Genomic DNA, 20,129 nt, shown 5'->3' with positions numbered 1-20,129 from the left:
GTAATAGAAATCAACAGCGTGATCCATTCATAGTACATTACACCCACAAAACAGGGTCAGCTGTGAGCCTCATTTTGCCATGTGACCAAGTAATAAGGTGACAGACACAATAGTCATTCTTATTTAACAGTAGTCAAACGTGAGACGACTTTCAGTCAGTTATCTCATTAAGCTGGTCACATGACATAACAAGGCTCATAGTGTACCCTATTATATGGAGTGCTTCAATCGTCCTCCTGATTTCTATCACTGCACTTGATCTGTGACACCTGACCTACAGGAACATACATTTATTAGATTAAAGAATTTAAACAACATTTTGACACTATTCAGAAAGCGTTTTGAGCTTTTCTGAGGCTGCCATTAGCATTTTCAAGACTTGCATTCCACTGCATAAATACTTTTGAGAGGCACTGTAATTTCTGGTGCGCACTGGTATTGAATGATGGAAAAGACATGATTTCTGGTACTCTGACTACTGATAATGAGTGATACAAAATACGTAATTTTTTATACTCTGAATACTTGACTGAATGTTGGAAAATTCTTTGAAAGTGCAGCTTGAGAGGTCATGAAGTGAGCGCGATTTTGAATAGTGTGCGCATGGGGCTGCCTACCAGTTGGTGGGCAATGTGGCGCCTGTGTAGCCAGTTGGCCAGACTCTCTCTATACACGGTGCCCCCCCACCCCCACCCGAACAAGCGCCACGACCGACCAGAGGAGGTGCTAGTGTAGCGACCAGGACCCATACCCACATCCGGCTTCCCACCTGCAGACACTGCCAATCGTGTCTGTAGGGATGCCTGACCAAGCTGGAGGTAACATGGGGATTCAAATCAGCGATCTCCATGTTGGTAGGCAACGGAATACATCGCCATGCTACCCGGACGCCATGCCTCTTCATTTTGAGCGATAATGGCATTTGAAGGTTGTTTCATGCAAGACTACTGTAATGGTAATGCCCTGTCTTGTCATCACATCACTGAACAGATGACTGCAAACCCAGACAGTGAACTTCAACTCATCATGACAAACGGATGAGTCTTAAAAGCCTTCGTCCCATCAAACCCTGCATCTCTCTGAGAATGTGCACAACACTAATGGTCATTATTATCAGCCAGCACTCACTGAGAGACTCTTCTCATTGGTTGCTACAGATCAAACATGGTTGGTTATGTTACAGACCACTGCAGAACATGGATTCCGCTTGTTTGCACCTGATACAAACTTTTGAAATGTGCAAATTGCATCTGCCTCAAGGTTTTATTCTATCTTTTCCATCAAAAGCTGTTGGGTAAAGTTACCTTGGCCTGTGTTGAAATGATGTTTAGGTTTCATCATGTAGACATTTACGTATACATATAATAATAAAAAAACATGATTTAGGGTTTGGTTGCACTTTAACTATGTAAGATATATTTTCTGACAGGTTTTAAAAACTTTGTTGAACAGATATGTGTCCCAGCGTAGGTTTGCTTGGAAAGAAACAGAGAAAGTACATTTTGCCACCCTCTCTTATGTTGAAAAACAGACAGTTAAAATGATATCCGTTATTGATAGGCTTCATCAGGTGGAAGGCGTGTAGACATGTATACTACTCAAAAGCACGATTTAGTGTTTTATTACACTTAAAACAGTATAAGACATTGTTCTGATAGGCATAGGTTATTAGAGGTTAATAGAGGTCCATCAAAATGCAGAGGTCCAATCCCATTGGCTAGCTTTCTATGACACCACAGAACACAAGTGCAGATGCTTTGGAGCATCTGTGTACTCTCACATGTCATTGCTGATCCCAAGATGGCCACGCTTGAACACATGTGTTCTCCCCTAAAGCAATTACTCATGGAAATGGCAGATCACCCCCACACAGTGATAAGCACACAGTCCTTATGCAAGACATACTACTGCACTAAGCACTGGTTGATGGAAAATCTGTGTGTGGGAGATAGTGTGTATTTGCCCATCAAGGCGACTATGGGGCCTGTGTGTGTGTGTGTGTGTGTGTGTGTGTGTGGGGGGGGGGTATTAAAAAGTCCATGTCTGTGCAGGGATGCTGTGAATGCCACTGGCACAGGGATGCACAAAATCATATGTGTTAAGTGTTAAGTAAGCAGAGGCGCTTCTAGAAGCTTGGACTGCTGAAACTATTATGTAAAACTATTATATGATGGATCTATTCCCTGCTCGGGAGTTTGGACAGCATGTGTGATAATTTGGCCAGATGACGTCAGGGGAGTCATGGCTACCGCTCAGCTGTCTGCAATCGCGTGGACTTTCTCTGTTCTGTCCTCTGTGTTCTTCCATCATGCCTCCCTCTCCCCCCCCCCCCCTCTCTCTCTCTCTCTCTCTCTCTCTCTCTCTCTCTCTCTCGCTCTCTCCCTCTCTCTCCCCCTCTCTCTGTATCTCTCTCTCCCCTCCCTCTCTATCACTCCCCCCTCTCTCTGTATCTCTCTCTCCCCTCCCTCTCTATCTCTCTCCCTTCCCCTCTGTCTGTATCTCTCTCTCTCTCTCTCTCTCTCTCTCTCTCTCTCTCTCTCTCTCTCTCTCTCTCTCTCTCTCTCTCTCTCTCTTTCTTGAGCAGCCTTTCCAGTCCAGCAGAGAATGTTCTGTGCCAAGCTCTGCCAACCTGTGTCTGTCTCAGGCTGCCCTTCATAAGGACAGGGGGATTATGTGGAGAGCTGGAAAAGATGGGAAGGGGGGCTGGATTGACAGGGGAGGAAAGGAAGGTAAAAGAGGAAGAAGGCAAAATTAGAAAGCAAATAAAGAAATGAGCGCACGTTATACTGTATGCCGTGGTTATAAACAGCCATCATACTCTGGTCACAGAGCTACGGGGGGTGGGGGGGGGGGTAGTGAGCAGAACCCAGGGTTGATGGCCAATGCCTTGTTAAAATACCCTTGTGCAGCCCAAGGAGGTGCCACCATGTAAGATGGGTTATTTACACACACACACACACTGTGATGATACAAGACAGATGGAGAAGAGGGAGTGAGGGACAGAACTACAATGTGAAGGAAGTTATTAGCAGAAATGTCAGTAGTTGTAGGCAGAGGGAGCGGGGCTGAAATACGATAATATTAATAATATATTTACAGAGTAAAATCCAAAATGGAAAGTAATTGATGAGCGATAGACATGGGGATATAAGTGATCCCCTTCAAGGACAGAGTCGGCCCAACATGTTTGGGTCAGTGGAGAAGGTCACAATAAACCAAATCAATTGGAAGACATTCATTGGATTGTGTTCTAACATCACATCATTTTGATAAGGAAGGAGAAAGCCTTGTGAGCACCATAGAGCAGGAGAGATCGAGAGGTATAATATGAAGAGGGAGGGAACACACACACGCACACGCACGCACACACAAACTATTTATTTATACCGCCGTGGACAGCAGGCTAAGATTTCTGGCACCAAAAACAACGTCACGCTTACTATTTGTGTCTGAGGTGCCGCATAGTGCTGAGAGATTAGGTGACAGTGTTAAGGCATCATGGGGCCTAGGGACTTCCATGCACCCATACTGCCTTTACATGACACTTCACACTCCAGCCACTGCCTCCAGAGGCCAGAGCGGATAAGAGTTTGTTCATATATGTGTGTGTGTGTGTGTGTGTGCGCGCGCACGTGTAAACTGTTAGCGAGAGGCGACTACAAAGAATATATGCATGGAAAAGGTATAAGATGTGTTCATGCATGCTAAGTGCAAGTGTAATGTACTCTTGTACTCTGTGTGTGTGTGTGTGTGTGTGTACATGTGTGCATGCATGTGTGCGTGCATGTATATGTGTGTGTGTGTGTGTGTTTTGCCCCTGCTCCAGACAAGGTGGCAGGCGAGCCGGTGCTTGTTCCTACAGGTTTATGAGGTAATAACCACAGAGGGTGAAAAGTGATCTGACAATACTGACACCCCTTTCAGTGTCCACTCTACCTGACATTGCACCAAACATCCTGAGAACAAGAGCTCAGATGTGTTATATGAGGCAATAAAGTCACTCTTGGACCAACACTGATGCAGTATGTTTGGTATATATAACAAGGAAATCACAGGTAGCGTAATTGTGAAGAAAATTAGTGCGGATTCAAGATGATAAATGTAAAGTATTTGATCAAATATGGGTCGAAGATGGTAGACATGTATGCGCCAACCAGTTAATGTACAGAAGTTAGTTGTTAGATAGCTGATCTGCAATGGCAGTGGAAGTGCTTACTGAGAATTACTTTGGACCACAGAGAACTGCTGATATCAGATATCCATAAGTTTGACAAGCGCTAATGCCCGCCATCAGCCCAACCCCACCGCCCCGAAATGTGGCCTGACTTTCATCATACAACACCATGTGATACCCGAACAGAGACAGATAGACTCTGTGTGTCAAAGCACTGTTGTGTTTATTAACAAGAAAAAAATATATACATAAAGGTTGTATCATAGTCATTTTTCACTGATGTTTATTTGAGAATCTTAAATATGTTACTTTGACAATATGATATGATAAAACACACTTTCGACAGTTAATATCGCTACTGGGAGCACAGGTGCAACTCTTACTGCTCTTCCTGGTAGCCATTGAATCAACGTGGCAATTATGAGGATTAGGTATATCACAGAAACATGCACCCTAAAATTAGGAGGGCATGCTTAATCTCATTATAGATAATCACTTGAGAAATTCAATAAAAAAAGAAAAAAGGTTAAACAGTCGAAGAGGAAAACAAAAACAAAAACAAAGATATAAGCTGAGGTGGATGCAAGGTTTTACCACAGGAGAATGAAAAAGCCACAGCAACACCAGAGAATGTTTTAGACGATTTCTCTCTTGAACATAGCATACATATTAAGCAAGGCATTTCTTAGAATATCTCTTAAAGCACTTATTTTTTTTAAGAACAGTTTGTAGTATTTACACTGAGGGACAGTGGTATGGAGAGCACAAGAGGACTTGTCCAGGGGAAGGAGCAACAGGGAAACAGGAATCAATGAAAAGTGAAAGGTCTCACATGATGACAGTCTCAGTGTGAAGCGAATAGGAGATGCGAGACTGGTGCTTTAGGGCGGGACTTGGGGTTCGTGTCATCGGGCTCGGGGGGTGAGCCAGTGGACTTGGGGAGCGGTACATCGGACCTGAAGGGGCCGTGATCCTGCCGGTAGGGGTGCGGCTTGCCCACCGGGAAGGGGGTCGCTGGTTTGCTGGCCGAGCAGGACGAGAGAATGTCCTCCTAGAGTTTGCTGGGGATGAATCAACTGGGTTTACCTGAAAAGAGACGTTCAGTCTGAGTGAGTGTGTGTGTCTGTGTGTGTGTGTGTGTGTCAATGCATGTGTGTGTGTGTGTGTGTGTGTGGGGGTGGGCGGGGGCAGGGGGAGGTATTTGTTTCAATCATCTATTTTGCTTCTATAGTTACAATCCAAGTTGATAAAAAATGTAAAATATTTATTAGTGTGTGCATTTGTCAAAGCAGCTGTCTGTAGGGATTACTCACCAGATGTGGCTCCAGTCTGTAAGGTGCGTGTCCACCTCTAGGACCCAAGCTGTATTCATGCTGAATCTCCAGCATGTCCAGAAGCTCTATAAGTCCATCATCCATCTCTCGGCCACAACCTGGCAAGTCTAACTGACATGGCAACCCAACCCTCTGGACCCTCGGAGCTCCAGAGGAACCATTCAAAGCCCTGTGGTCTGCTCTGGGCTCCACATGCTGTGGTGCAGGCCTCCTAGTCCTTTCCCCTAGACCCAGCCTCATGTCTCTGTCTGACCCGCTGTTAGCCCTTGGTCTGAGCTTAGGGCTGCCCACTACCTGGGCCCTCCTGTGGGACTGCTGGGGACTAGGCTGGGGTCCTTTAGAGAGGCTGTAGCCTCCTCGCTGATCCATATGGCTGTGTCTACCAGAGTCCAGTGCCACACCCCATTCTTGGCTGGGCTCCATCTCTGCTGTCAACACATCAGAATCTGTTTGGCACTTCTGGGTAGGCACGCGCATGGGCGCTCTGCTTACAACTCCCTGATGGGTCACCACCCCGGCATCAGTAAGCATTTTGCCCTCATTTTCCTGGAGCATGGCGCCAAACTTTCTGAGCACAGATGGGCTGTTGTTCTTCCTGTCAACCAAGACAGCTGGACTGAACTTCTTGTCCAGAGCAGGAGAGTCTGGGAGCTGGGTGGTTGAGCGCGGGGCATCTCTCTGTCTAATTGGGGGCTTGCCACCTGTGTTTTCTTGCTTGGGAGAACCTTTCATACGTGAGATTTGGTTCTTCCTGTTTTCATCTTCTTCAAAACTGCCCAAAAACTGCTCTTGACCAATCCTGGTTTAAAACAAGTCATAATAAAAATCATATCTTATTGTATCATATCATATCGTATCATATATCATATCATATATGATATCTTTATACAATATACATTATAAAATATATGGTATCTGTCTTGTATGAACTGTTTCCCAAAAAGATGAGAAAAGTGGCACTCAATGACTTTTACTTTACTTATTCACAACTATAAGCATAAACACGTGTTTGGGCCTGTAGCTTGATGAGGGCTAAGTAAAGGCTATATAAAATAACAAGGTTATTTTTGTGTTTCATTGGAGTGATGCCTTTTTTCATCCTTTTGGGAAACAATTCATGCAAGTGAATCCTGGTGGCTGAGCACCCAGATGTAATTCAATCAAAAGGGAAGTGCAACTATGTTTTCTTCAATTTCCTCACCTGTTATTTCCAGACTTTCGTTTGCTCTCATCCTGGTAGGTAGGGAGATCCTGGCTCACTTTGATTGTGTCACTGAAGTGCTGAGGGACATAGAAAAAACAATGTGTTAGAAATGTCCAAATCAATCAAGGCCTAGATTTAAAGCTTTCTTGGCTGACAAGACCCCAGAGATCCTCTGCCAAAAATGAACTGAACATTGATCACCACCCATTACTGGCCTTCTCCTACCCCAACAACCGATATTCTGGTCATCTCGAATAGGACTTTGTGTACATCAGTGTATAGGATCACCACAAGTGATTCTTCATGAATAATCTGTCAGTTACAGGTTAAGAAAGACAGCAGGTGACAGTATCTGAAAGTAGATACTATCTAGTTACCGCTTTCTGTTAGCAGACATGAAGGAACCAGCTAAGTGTAACTAATATGCTGATGACTCAACCGAGCCTTTAGTCATCTCACATACACCTGTCTGGTTGCTTCGTGTCTGTAAAGGCATGTCTATATGAGGTATGAGGCTCGGAAATCAAAAGAATAGCCTCTTCTATACTCACTACATGTCGAGGAGCGCCATTGTTCTTCTGGCTCATTTGTTTGCTCTGGCCCAAATAATCCTGCAGTAAATCTCCAATCTCCGACACTCCGCTGGTATGGCAATAGCCATAGCTGTTCTGATGATTCACAGGGTGGCTGCAGCCATTGGGGACATAGTTACAGCCGTTGCTGTGGTGATTTGGCATAGCAACAGCTCTAGGGTGGTGTTTGCTGCCATTGCTGCCACAGTCCGGCGCATCAAAAAAACCATTGCCGTGGTGCCCCAGGCTGAACTCCATCCCCCCACCATTTTTCCGGTTGTCAATAGCGATGTCTGTTCCTCCTCTACGGGCCTGTACCTCGTTGTACAGCTGAAACACAAGAAGAGAGGGAAAGATCATGAAAGACGATTAAAAAGAAATAAAAACATATGCATAGATTTCTTGGACGTTCCTGCGGATTTTTTAAGCCTTAGCGCTGCTCATCTCAGCTTCATGCGTGGCCCTGCATGCAAAAATAAATTACAACACGGACCGTGTTTACAAAATAAACAGTTCTTATAATTATCACAATATCGTTGCACAAGCAAGCTATATTTAATTATAAGCACATGGTATTTTGATTCGTGGAAGCCTGTGTGTTTCTCTCCCATCACAGACTTTAATGCTTTCATTGGTATCTCCTTTCACTTTGTGTGTTTGTGTGTGACTTGGGGGGTGAGAATGAGTGTGTATGTATGTGTGTGTGTGTGTGTGTGTGTGTGTGTGTGTGTGTGTGTGTGTGTGTGTGTGTGTGTGTGTGTGTGTGTGTGTATGTATGTATATATGTGTGTTCAACGTGTCTGTCACCACATCAAAGTTTAATTATCTTGTTAACATTTGTCTGTATCACTGTTCCAGCGCAGCCATGGGGTCGAGAGAGTGTGCTGCCAAATGTTTATTATGAAACACGAGTGTGCACATGCACACATGCCCACACAAAACACTAATTAAAACACTCTCTAGGAACAAGGAAAAGGCACCATAACCTGAAAACAAAAACACTGCCATGTCAACACAATACAGCCTCACATCTGTAGGACCAGACAATGTAATAATTGAGTCTGTTCCAACCACATCTGGATCACAGCTCGTTGCATTTCAACCTATTTCTTGATGATTCTGAGTTTTCTTTTACCTTCTGATGGATTTATGCAGCATGGCCATTTTACTTTTTAATAGCACCTTTAGTTTGGTGATGATTAAGTGCAATAAGGAGAGCATTAGAAAGAGTGATATGGGGCAACAGCAATGCGACAGCTCTAAGCCCTGAAAAGGCCATTTTCACAGAGCGGTTGTAGGATGCCCCAGTACTCTGCAGGCCTAGATTGAGTTCATAGTGCATAGATTCAGCCCCCAATTTACTGACTGAGTCACAAACTGGTGAATGTGTAACCAAGACAACATGGTGCTGTTTTGAGCCTGTTTCTCCTAAAGCATCTTTGTTCCTCTTGCTTCCCATGCTTTCAATAGAGCATGGGCTTCAGTTTAGTTTGCAAGTGGATGGAGACATCGTTTTTCTAACAGAATGTAACCACATCACATGTATGCATTGATCACATGCTCAAATATGCACACAATTTTGTTTAATGTATATTTTCATCATCTTTTAAGAAATTATTTTTCACAATATTGACAGTGTATGCTGTTTTATTTTTTTAGACAACATTTTGCAGGGGGACAAGTTGAGAGAATAACGTCAAATCAAAGATAGTTGCAGTCATATATCTTTGTAGGTCTAATGCATATATTATTTGTAGGGTTAATACAGACATGTAGTAATAATTTTTAACTAGCTACAAAAACATTTTTGTGGAGGTTGCACAGACTTAAGAGGGGGCCAACGATCCTAAAAGTTGGTAGTAACATTTCTCCAACTGTCCCCACAAATATCTACACAACAAAAGAATGATCATCATGATGTTAAGATGGTTTTTGGGAGCAGAGTCATGATTAGTGTAATTTGTTGAGCCAGGTGTGGTCCAGCCCTTTGATTTGGGAGCTCACCTCCTCTATTTTTCTCTGCATGTCCTTCAGTTGGTCTTCCCACTCCTGCATCTCTGAGTCAAAGCTGTCCACGAGCTCCGGTCTCTCCTGTCCCCAACCCCGGCCACTGTGTTCTAGGCCCCGTTGCAGATCAATGGCTGCCATGACGCAAGCCACACGATACCCAGAGGGTTTGTTAAATGGAAATTTCCTATTTTTGGCTTTCACTTTCCTGTCGGACGTCACCAGGGGTCACCAATGTGGGGTGGAGGGATAGATGGATGGCTTTAAAACACTGCAAGAGAAATATATACAGGGGAGGGGGTGAGGTAAGTTGCTCTGTGGTGCTGAATGAGAACATCGCAGTCATAAAGAAAAGAAAATATGTTGGGTACAAAATCATTTGGAAGAGATCATGCATTCACACCCCTCACAAAGGGCAGATATTTCCAGTCCACCTCTCAAGCATTCTCCAATATACCACCTACTTTATGGCAAGTACACGTGTAGACAGCAGTACAGTGTGACAGCAGTGCTTGGTCGTTTGCCCTCAAGCCTGACCCCCTACACAGTGGTACTTGGGGGGGGGGGTAAACGTAAAGATGCAATGGGCTGGCTGCTTAACTCGGAACTCGACCCCTCACAGAACATTCCTCCATCTGGCAAGGTCATATTTCTGAACGGTGCGCTTCCTATGTGTCTCACATTTCGCAATAAGCCGAAACTAGCGCGCCTCCGTACGGTGTGTCAGCGTAAATATCATCAATATGCAGCCACATTGAATAGAATACGATATAGTGAAATACATATGAATTTTAATTGTATTCTGTGGCCTTATGGGCCCTTTGTCTGGGGATGGGTCCAAAACACACACTGGTGTAAACTGTAGGCTATCCAACATATCAAGACAGTGAGTCTCACGCCATCCACTAATATGACAAGTATCCCAACATCCAATATCGAAGGTACTCGAACATGCCAGCCAATCCCCTCCCACATGTGATGTAAGAGTGGAGATATTAATACACTTGTAACTATGCATCGTAAACTAGTTGTGCCTGTGTGTGAGACTAAGATTTTTCGAGAGACTCAAAGAATGCATGACAATAGTAAGATGTCATGCTGAACATTAAAAATAAATAAATAACTAAATAACGCATGTACACTCGTAGCACAAAAAACGGCAAAAGACGAGACAAATGTTGCACTCTCATCCATAACATCCTAATTTGTCAAGTTCTTTGCTACAAAATCTTAAATTCAGTATTATACCCATACCATAATCATACCATACCCATGCCATACCATACCATACCCATACCCATACCACAAATCACTTTCTCCAGCTAAAGACCCACACATTATTTGCCAAACTTCGCTGTTTATTTCACCGAAAGTACACCCGTTACAACCAGGCTGGTGCTCTTACCGTAATGGGAAATAAACTTTTCAGAGACTTTGGGGTATAAGTCCTTTTTTTAACGAGTCCCTCTCCATGTGAGTGATGTGCGCTGTCGCCGGCGCAGCGTCTCTCGTCCGGCCCACGACTCGTCAACCCCCCGGTAGGAAAAAAAGAAAAATAAGAGAAAAAAAAGCAAACCTGCCCGCTGCTTCCTCCTGCGTTTCGCTCCGCTATATTACGTAAAGTACGTCGGATTGGATGTAAAGTGCCCAGTTATGTCCGGAGCAGGTAAATTGAGTCAAGGGTAAACAACTTTCTGTTCCAGCGGGGGTACCCGGCCTTTATACCGCGCCTGTGTTTACGTGGACTTGTCATTGGAACCGGGATCAAATATCATAATGTCAAATTTATTCCAACATCGGAGGTCTCGATGGGACAACTGTCGTCACTAGCGTCCTGGCTATAATTGGCCTACGAGGCTTGCGGAGAGAGAGAGAACAAGTGAGTGAGAGAGAGAGAGAGAGAGAGAGAGAGAGAGAGAGAGAGAGAGAGAGAGAGAGAGAGAGAGAGAGAGAGAGAGAGAGAGAGAGAGAGAGAGAGAGAGAGAGAGAGAGAGAGAGAGAGAGAGAGAGAGAGAGAGAGAGCTTGCATAGCTATTTCAGCTGCTGCCAGCTCTTAGCCAATGGGCTTCCTTGTTGCTACTCCGCTTTAAGATGCTTGGGCAGATTTTGTCTTGTGACTAACCCGAGCAACAATTCTCTTCTTTTTTTCCCCCGCGGGATGCCAGATAGGTGTATGTAACCCTGAAGAGTAATGTGTCACAGTCCGTATCTTTATTTAAGAGTCGCTGGGAAAGGCTGCCATCTAAATGCCGAGCATGTTTGGCAAGTCTCATTCGATGATTTTACAACGACGTTCAATGTCAATTGCCGTAGATCGTCACTGCCTCTCGGCTGACTGTCATTATGACAATATTCCTTTGTGTATTGTGACACTTTCATCGGTAGACATGAGAAACAGGTGACGAAAGCTGATGTTTGGATATGACGTCATCGCCTACTGTAAATTCTACATCTACGTATAGTTTTTGGTGCACAAACTAAAAGTGAGAAATCTCCGACGACAGTAACCTAAAGCTGAGGACAGGTGATTGTTGTTGACTCATGCTGACACAGCACTGATGTTCAGAGGACAGTTGCCGCAGTTCATCTAACACATCATCAATTTCTCCAACCTCTACCGTATTTCCCAGAATATAAGTCGCTGGGGTTTTTTACTCGTCTGGCTGGTCCTGCGACTTAAGCTCCAACGTGATTTAAACAATGTAATTCTGTCAGATGAATAAACTGCATTTCAACTAAGGCCACTTGATAACGTGGGTTGACCCACAAAGCTTTCTAGAAAATATCAGGGGTTCGGGCGGGCGGGTCAAAAAGTGACAAAGCAGTGGTCCGAGTAAATTATAAATAACTTACAGAAACATTGCGTGCAATAGGCTAGGCTGTGCATTACCAGTACGCCGTCTCTCCCCCTCTCTGTCACGCACCCTCTCTTGCTCTCTCACACACACACACACACACACACACACACACACACACACACACACACACACACACACACACACACACACACACACACACACACACACACACACACACAAGCAGCTTTATCATCAGTTTGCAATTGTGGTTTTGGTCAATGCATGTGTTTTAGAGTGTTGAGTTTTTTTGTTTTTTTGTTTTTTTTGCCTAAGTGGTATCCATGTGTGCGAAAGAGAGAGAGAATTCATGTCTTTAATGAAGGGTTACTTGTTTTGCTGCTATTCAACAATAAAGCACACCGTTTGCAACAATTCGTGTGTTTATTTAGCAGCCTAGCCCCAGACACTATTAGGCTGAGATACAATAGGCTATACCTTGCAATCAGTGTATTATGCTGGTCAAACAGCCCAAAAACGAAATAGTGCAATGCTGCTCACTCTGCTGTAGTCTTGGCTAAATTTGGAGGTTTGCAGGTCGGGTTGGGTTCAAGTGGTCAATTAACACATATTATAGTGGGTCAGATGGTGCGAATTGGCTCTCATAATGGGCCGGGTGGGTGCAGGATTTAAAAAAACCCTGACCCGCGCATCACTACTGTATCGCCATATAAATATGACTTATACACCGAAGCGACTTATATACGTTTTTTTTCCTCACAACAACATGTTCGGGTTTTTTTTTGCCAAGTGTAACTTGTACTCCGGTGTGACTTCAAGTCCAGGAAATACAGTACATCTGGGACCCCTCACAAGATCTGACATTTGGCACTTGTGATGGTTATCAGGTGGCTCCTCCTTCCAGTTTGGGAGCCTCTCAGTCTCTACCATCCTCCTTTCCTCTACTTGTTTCCTAATTATGATGAATGCCATCAATCAGGAACTTATGAGAGACCGGTCAACATTAAAAACCTCAATCTTACTGTACCTTGTTGTGATGAAAGCAACACGGTAAACTGATGAGCAGTTTCTGCAGTGCAAATAATAGATGAGTGGTGTCATTACTTATTACAAAACAGCGTATAATTAGTAGGTAGGTTAAAGCGAGGACTAAATTTGCTCTCTGAAACAACTTCTAATTTTCTTCCCATGTGACCTTGAAGCACCTCAGTGATATAAGCAATGCTGGAAATATGCCATTCGTAACATTTAAAGCATATATAACCTACATATCTTCCAATGGAAGGAGACTGCTACAGTTATACTCATACATAACTATTTTTAATGAGCCCCAGGAGAATGGGACAAACAATTTTGGAAGCTGATACAGAGGGTGTAGCCAAATTACTCACCTTCCTCAGGGCCTGAGGAGGATGGCAACATGTTATGAATGATGACGACTCCAGTGTTGCACAAGGCATAGTTTCATGAATGTGGCTGTGGCCAGTGAAGTTGTGGGGCTTTTCCTGTGCTTTTGGTAACCTTGGCAATGAGTGTGGGGCAAAACAAAAAAAACAAAAGAGAAACAAAGGATGACACTAATTAAGGGAGACGTACATTACAGAACAAAGAAGAGTGTGAAAAGAAAGACAAGTTTAAAGATGGTGGCATAGGAAAGGGATGAGAATAACACGAGGATGAGGATGAGTAAGATGATAGGCTGGAACATCTGGGGGGAGGAAAAGTGAATGACAAACCATAACAGAAGAGAGACGAACAGGAGGATTGAGTGAGGGAAAGAATGAAACAGAATTAGCATCAAGTTTATCAAGTCATTAAAGACAACCACACTTTCAACCACTATGGTAACCCCTTCAGCCATCTTATGCAAAATGTGTACACATATGCATGCATCCAAACATACAAACACATGCTGCTCTTAACGGCATCTCTTAGTATACATTGGCTGTGTGTGTGTGTGTGTGTGTGTATGAAACAATCCTTCACTCTCTGACTCACCGACAGCGGCTCCTCTGCCTCCCTGTCCTCAAGCTTGTGCACCTCTAGCCTGTCTATGAAGGCCTGCAGTTCTTTACGGAAGGCCTTCATTTGGGCGTTAATGCGATAGAGCAGCTCATGTTCCCTGATCCTGCCTCCTTCCTCCTCTCCCCCCTCCTCCACTCCTCGACTGAACATCAGGTCACCATTAGAAACGTAGACCCGGGCCTCAGATATGATGGTAGCTGTATCAGCGATGAGACGGTCGATGGTCCGGACAAGCCTCTCTGCCTCAATACGGATATCAATCATCTGCTGTCTTTCATGCAGGTTGCATCGGCCACCGGGAAGGAAGCGGGCCATGGCTGCACAGGCAGAGGAAGAGGAGGAGGTGGCGCCCTCGGGTCCTGTTGGGGTGTAGAGGCCACGAGTTGGTGTAAGGCAGCGGCTGCCACCATTGTTGTTTCTGACCTCATCGGAGTCACTCTCGCCGCCTACAGGGCCTTCACGCTTGCGGTGTGGTGGCAGCAGGCGAGAGGAGGTGGAGTCATCGTCACTCTCACGCCGACCGCTCGTCACACCACCGGCATCACTTTCGGCATCGCTGTCCCGGGGGCTGGGCCTCAGGGAGAGATGGGAGGCCAGGTCATAGCGTTGCATGTTGGAGAGCAGCACACGGTTCTCATACTGCAGCTGCATTACCTGGTGGGAGACAGAGAAGTGGGAGTGAATGTATATGAAAATAGTTTTCTCCTATCCCTGTTGATAGGACAAGACAGGATGAAGACTTTAAGTTATGTTTCTGCTCACATCAATCTCCCCAATTTTGGTTTTTAGGATTTTTCATAGCATCCATAAATGATAGATTTTATTTTAATGCAAGATGATCAAGAGATGGAGTCAATGGAAGTGTTTAGATTTGCCACACATTTTTGTTGATATGTATCAGTCCACAATTAGTATAAAATATCAAGAGTGTGCATATGATCAACTCTTACTACCTTGCCACTCAAGTCATTAATTTGTAGCCTTGCTGCCTTCAGCTCCTCCTGCAGGGCCTCCGCCTTTGCGCCATCAATCCCTGCACCTCCCATGGCTCCTCCATGCCTGGCACTTCCCTCATGGGTGCCGGCTTTAAAACGCAGCTTGTTGAGTTCAGTTGTCACCCTCTTGTTTTGGTCCTCAGCATCAGCAAGGTTCCTCCTAAGAAGCTCAGCCTCGTCCTCCACCAGCTGCAGTTGCTGTCGGAGCTCTGTCAGATCCTCCCCCAGGCCTCGCCCGGCACCAGGCCCACCCGTCACTCCACTCCCAGAGCTTCCTGCTCCCTCCCCTTCACCACGGAGGTCATCTAACTCAGCCCTCAAGCCACGGTTCTCAACCTGAGGTGAGCAGAGAAGAGGGGCTTGTTGGTTGTAATGTATTGCAAATCCATCCAAAAAATTACAATTAGCTTTTGGTGTAGAAAGGCTGCAAAGGACTGCATAGGCTACTAGAAGCCTATGCAAATATTTAATCTTGTTTACACTCCTTTATTGAATGTCATTTTTTAGCTAAACAGTCTGATTTGGAATAGAGATGGCCATACTGATTGGTGTCTTTATATGGCATTCAGTGGCATTCGCCAAAGCAGTTGTATTATTCACATTTTCCTATACAATGTGGTGTATTTTGATGTAGCCCACCAAAGGTAGCAAACCAGGAATTAAGGGTTGTAGCTTTCACATTCATGAATTGTCCACTGGTGACATCACTGCTGGAGACATTTCTGCACAATTTTGCAGCATTTCAGTGACACACAGAAGTCTGCTTGCTTGGTATTATGGCTGCTAATGGAGCGTTATCCCTTCAACATTATATATATATTTAAATATGCTTATGGTATGAAACAGGCTTGTACTGTCTCATAAAGAATTTACTTGACTCACTGGATTATATATATACATACATATATACATATAGACAGAGAGAGAGAGAGAGAGAGAGAGAGAGAGAGAGAGAGAGAGAGAGAGAGAGAGAGAGAGAGAGAGAGAGAGAGAGAGAGAGAGAGAGAGAGAGAGAGAGAATGTTGAAACTTGTGATTCTTTCCCTTTATTGCCCTTGAGGATGATCCCTACTGTAATTTACGTGTATGGCGCAAAAAAAAGAAACCTAGAAAAATGGCACAATACTATATTTGCTGCATCGCTGAGTTGCCCATAATCACTATGCCCATTTGGGTCTTACTGCATAAAGCAAAATACTCCAGCTCCCACCTCTAGTTCAACAATCTTCCTCCCTAAGATGTTTGCCTCCTCCTCCACAAGCCGAAGGCGTAGCTTCAGCTCTGACTCGCGGGTGGTGGGTGGTCCCCCTGCCTCTCCTTTGGGATGGGGGCTGTCCAGATCGCCGTAGAAGGAGCGGTACTTCTGCAGCTCCTGCTCCAAGCGGTCCTTCTCCTTGTCAATCTTGGCTGTTTTCTTCCTCATGAGGACTGCTTCCTCTTTGATGAAGGCTAGCTGACACTTGAGGTCCTCGTTGTCTTCCTGGAAGAAAGAGAAATATAGGTAGTTTCTAGCCAGAAACTTGGAAAAACTAGAAAAATGCCTTCGTGAGAGCAACACTGCAAAGATAAAGCCATGTGATGGCAAACAGTTTTGACTGGCTAACAGAGAATAAGCTGGACGGAGCAAAGGATTAGAAATTAAGTAAGGAGAGGATTGTACGCTACAGCAAAGCCAAAATTATGTCATCCATCATTAAACCAAGATATTTGAGGGTGACTAAGTCTGATTTAATCACTGGAGCTCTGCAATTTAAGCTTTCATTTGAATGCATAACAGGACGACTTGCTAGGACAGCGTAATGAGTCTCTTTGATCTGGTATTTAATGGTATTAATCATAGTATTCATGGTAAGGATGCTCGTAAATATGCAATTTGATTCACATGTCCTGGTCACTGACAGGCATTCACGTGTAGGATGCAAAGCAGAACTACCAGTGCTCATACATCTCATAACTCCAGACAACCGTTTCCATGGGGGCAGAGTTTGCACTTTTGAGGTTATATGAGGCACAATCAGCCAGTTCCAGAAAGATAACAGACAGTTTCTCATTACAGATACAGATGCCTAGATTTTTTTTTAAATTTCTTGATAACCTCTCACCTCCGTAGGGGTCTGTGCGGCTTTCTTGTCTGTCTTCTGAATGTCCTTGCTTCCTCTTCTCTTTTGAGACTATTAAAGGAGAATGCAGTGAGTGGTCACTGGATGTGTGATTTTCAAAGGTACCTGTGTGGGTGTACATGGCCATTCTTACCTCTTTGGATTTGTCTAGTTCGTTCTGCAGGGCTTGTTTCGTAACCTCCACCTCTATCAGTTTCTGTCTCAGTTTTTCATTCTCATCCTCTGTCTTTGTGCGTTTCTCCTCTACGTTCTCCAGCTCATGGTGCAGCCGCACAGACACGTCCTTGGCTACCTGTAGTGGTCACGTTGCGGTTTCACCGATAAATACACAAACACCCATAGAAGCGTCACTGCTGCTTGATGGTCTTGGATGACGTTAATGTGAGCGCACGGAAACTACATTTAAAGAACGCACTTACGTGCATCACACCACAGCATGTGCACACGCCTCTCACACACACAGAAATTAGAGATGCACCGATTGCAATTTTCTTAGCTGATTCTGATTTCCGATTTTTTACATGTCTGACCTGCCGAGTCCAGTTCTGGCCGATTCTGTTTTGTTTTTTTTGTTTTTTTTCCCCTAAGAACTATAATTGACAGCATACATAAACATTTTTATAAATTTTCTTTAATGGAAATTTCCATTGTATGTTCATAATAAAATATTGACTGCTAAATAACTTTTACATTTTCTCCAAAACTGCACCAGGTTACAGGACCTTCTCTCACTCGCACTCAAAACATATCTCAAAAGAATAAAGCACTGTAGGTTACTGGACAAAGCTTTTTTTTTACAAATAAAATCCAACTGAAAATGAATTGCAGTATATCCCATTTTATCTAACATGTTTTACTTTCCCAAAGTAAACGGTTTTTGACAACATGTTTTCTAGTGTGTGTGTATGTGGCTGTGACCTGTCTGTGCCGCTGTGTGCACGACATGAACCATTGTGCAGCGCATGCATGTAAATTTGACTGGCACAGAATTGGAAATATCTGAGACGGACCGGCCGGTCATCGGTCACAGCTGATCAGGCTGAAAATTGGCTGATTCTGGTCATCGGCCGATTGTTCAGTGCATCTCTAACAGAAACATACTAATCCCCCACTTGAACACCCCAAAACATACACACAACTAATCACATACAAACACTCACTCACTTTACCATACAAACACATATACTCACTTACATAAAACATTGTCAAAAGTGCAAAAATACATGAGACCTGCCAGCCACACACAATGCGTCCACTCTGCACCTTTCTGTACCTTCAGGTCCTGCTCCAGACTCCTTAGTAACTCCTCATCGATCTCTCCCGTTTGGGCGTAGCGCAGCCTCTTCCTCTCAGCCTTCCGCAGCCGGTACTGCAGGATCCGGCAGTTCTTATTGGCTCGCTCGAGCTCGCGCCTCATTTCCTGCAGCTGGCAGGTGTCCTCTTCGTAGAATGTGTCACGCATCTCATCCATCTCAGTCCTCATCTCTTCAATCTCACACTAGCAGGTCCCAAATATGTCATGATAAGTAGACGGGGTTGATTAGGAAGGAGATGCAGTGCCCATGCTTCCAAAACTATGATTTTCAGTTTGCTGTTAGATACTTGAACTGATGAATTGACATAATGTGACATTTTGGACTGGAGCCATGTTGAGAGATGGCTTCAGACACGTACACATGATTGCAGACCAGCAAAAGACTGCAAGAACTCAACGTGGTGTAAAGTTAAATTTAGAATATGTTTTACATTTTATTTGTTAAACCATTACAACAATAGGCAACATTGAAAATAAACTAAAATCCCAGTATTGGTCTTTTTGCAGTTTCCTTCCTCTCAACACAAACTGTAATTCATTCCATCCATCACTATATAACTGTGATCAATAGGCAGAATCAGATATCTGTTACAGATATCTATACAGATATCTGATTCTGGCTATTGATCACAGTATAGGAAACACTGGCTGCAGATTTAGTTTCCTATAGGCTGAAAGGTTTTGCTCTGGAATATGCTCAGTGATGACAAATGTTGCCATACAAATCAATTGTTGTTCACTTATTCTGTCAGTATGTACTGACACTGCAAACAGCATCAAGCATGAGTGTGGGCATCCATTAGTCTGTTCAATATTGCAAATGTTTTTTCCCCAACTAGACATGAAACTGAGAAATATCAGCCGCTGTGCAGCGGTCGACTGTTTTGCAATGGCCACCGGTGAACATGAGCAGGATGAGGTTTAACCCCATGTTCTGTTGACTAATTACACACTGACCCAGGCCATCTTGAGATTTATAGCAACACAATTGTTTAAAAAATTATTTAAAAACACCCAGTACACCTAACTTTCATCCCCATATTAACAAAGTTCGTGGTTAATCGTTATTATTTAAACCTGCCCATTTGGATCTGAACAGTGCATAAAACACACCGTCCCCTACAGCTTATACATACCGTACAAAAACCAAGCGTCCAACCCTACCTTGAGATCCTCATTTTCCTCTAGTAGTCTCTCCATTTCGTCTTGAAAGGCCTGCTGGTCTTGCTGTGTCACGGACCCCGCCTCTGTCGTCTCCGTGGCCGCCTCCGCCTCGGTCTGAGCGGCCTCCGCCTCAACCGAGCTGTTGGTCTTGGTTTGCATCCTGGCCTCGTTTGCCTTCAGCCTCTTCTGGACGTGGAACTGGACAAGTTCAGTTTGTGAGCATCCTCCGCTCCTCCGCAAACCCGGGCCCGCTCCGCAGCTCCTCTCCCTCCGCAGCCCGTCCTCTAAACCTTCCCAGCAGGCGGAAGATCCGGCCCCGTCCGCTCGGTCCCGGCGGAAACACCGGGGGAGATCTGCTTTGAGGCAGCACAGCCGCGGGGAAGCGAGACGCGACCGCGAATCTG

The 20,129-nt window shown here is 44.4% G+C and overlaps 2 protein-coding genes across 2 annotated transcripts; both read right to left on the bottom strand.

The window, feature by feature from the left end:
- Positions 1-4,380: 4,380 nt before the first annotated feature.
- On the bottom strand, positions 4,381-11,122 carry LOC130125377 (uncharacterized). Its single transcript, XM_056294935.1, has 6 exons — positions 10,697-11,122; positions 9,289-9,562; positions 7,264-7,614; positions 6,710-6,789; positions 5,488-6,307; positions 4,381-5,260 (listed from the first exon to the last, which is right to left on the bottom strand). Exons 2-6 carry the CDS (start codon positions 9,430-9,432, stop codon positions 5,003-5,005), a joined length of 1,653 nt encoding a protein of 550 aa, XP_056150910.1. The 5' UTR covers positions 9,433-9,562; positions 10,697-11,122; the 3' UTR covers positions 4,381-5,002.
- Positions 11,123-13,704: 2,582 nt separating this feature from the next.
- Positions 13,705-19,776, bottom strand: LOC130125559 (protein SOGA3-like). Its single transcript, XM_056295158.1, has 8 exons — positions 19,726-19,776; positions 18,520-18,744; positions 17,380-17,538; positions 17,229-17,297; positions 16,337-16,606; positions 15,086-15,463; positions 14,106-14,786; positions 13,705-13,815 (listed from the first exon to the last, which is right to left on the bottom strand). The coding sequence occupies exons 1-8, from the start codon at positions 19,759-19,761 to the stop codon at positions 13,705-13,707; spliced, it is 1,929 nt and encodes a 642-aa protein (XP_056151133.1). The 5' UTR covers positions 19,762-19,776.
- Positions 19,777-20,129: the final 353 nt, after the last annotated feature.

Source organism: Lampris incognitus, chromosome 15 (assembly GCF_029633865.1).
Source record: "Lampris incognitus isolate fLamInc1 chromosome 15, fLamInc1.hap2, whole genome shotgun sequence".
NCBI lineage: Eukaryota > Metazoa > Chordata > Actinopteri > Lampriformes > Lampridae > Lampris > Lampris incognitus.
Note: the sequence above shows the minus strand (reverse complement) of the source record. Positions and strands in the feature narration are given on the sequence as shown.

What these genes read in the sequence shown, in the direction of transcription:
- LOC130125559 (XM_056295158.1), bottom strand. Translation starts at nt 19,761, where the DNA reads ATGGAGAGACTACTAGAGGAAAATGAGGATCTCAAG. An exon ending in TTAATGACTTGAGTGGCAAG is followed by an intron (nt 14,787 to 15,085) that starts GTAGTAAGAGTT and finishes GTCTCCCACCAG; the next exon opens with GTAATGCAGCTGCAGTATGA. An exon ending in AGGCAGAGGAGCCGCTGTCG is followed by an intron (nt 13,816 to 14,105) that starts GTGAGTCAGAGA and finishes TCCTCCCCCCAG; the next exon opens with ATGTTCCAGCCTATCATCTT.
- LOC130125377 (XM_056294935.1), bottom strand. Translation starts at nt 9,432, where the DNA reads ATGGCAGCCATTGATCTGCAACGGGGCCTAGAACACAGTGGCCGGGGT. An exon ending in ATGGCGCTCCTCGACATGTA is followed by an intron (nt 6,790 to 7,263) that starts GTGAGTATAGAA and finishes TATGTCCCTCAG; the next exon opens with CACTTCAGTGACACAATCAA. An exon ending in ACAGACTGGAGCCACATCTG is followed by an intron (nt 5,261 to 5,487) that starts GTGAGTAATCCC and finishes GTCTCTTTTCAG; the next exon opens with GTAAACCCAGTTGATTCATC.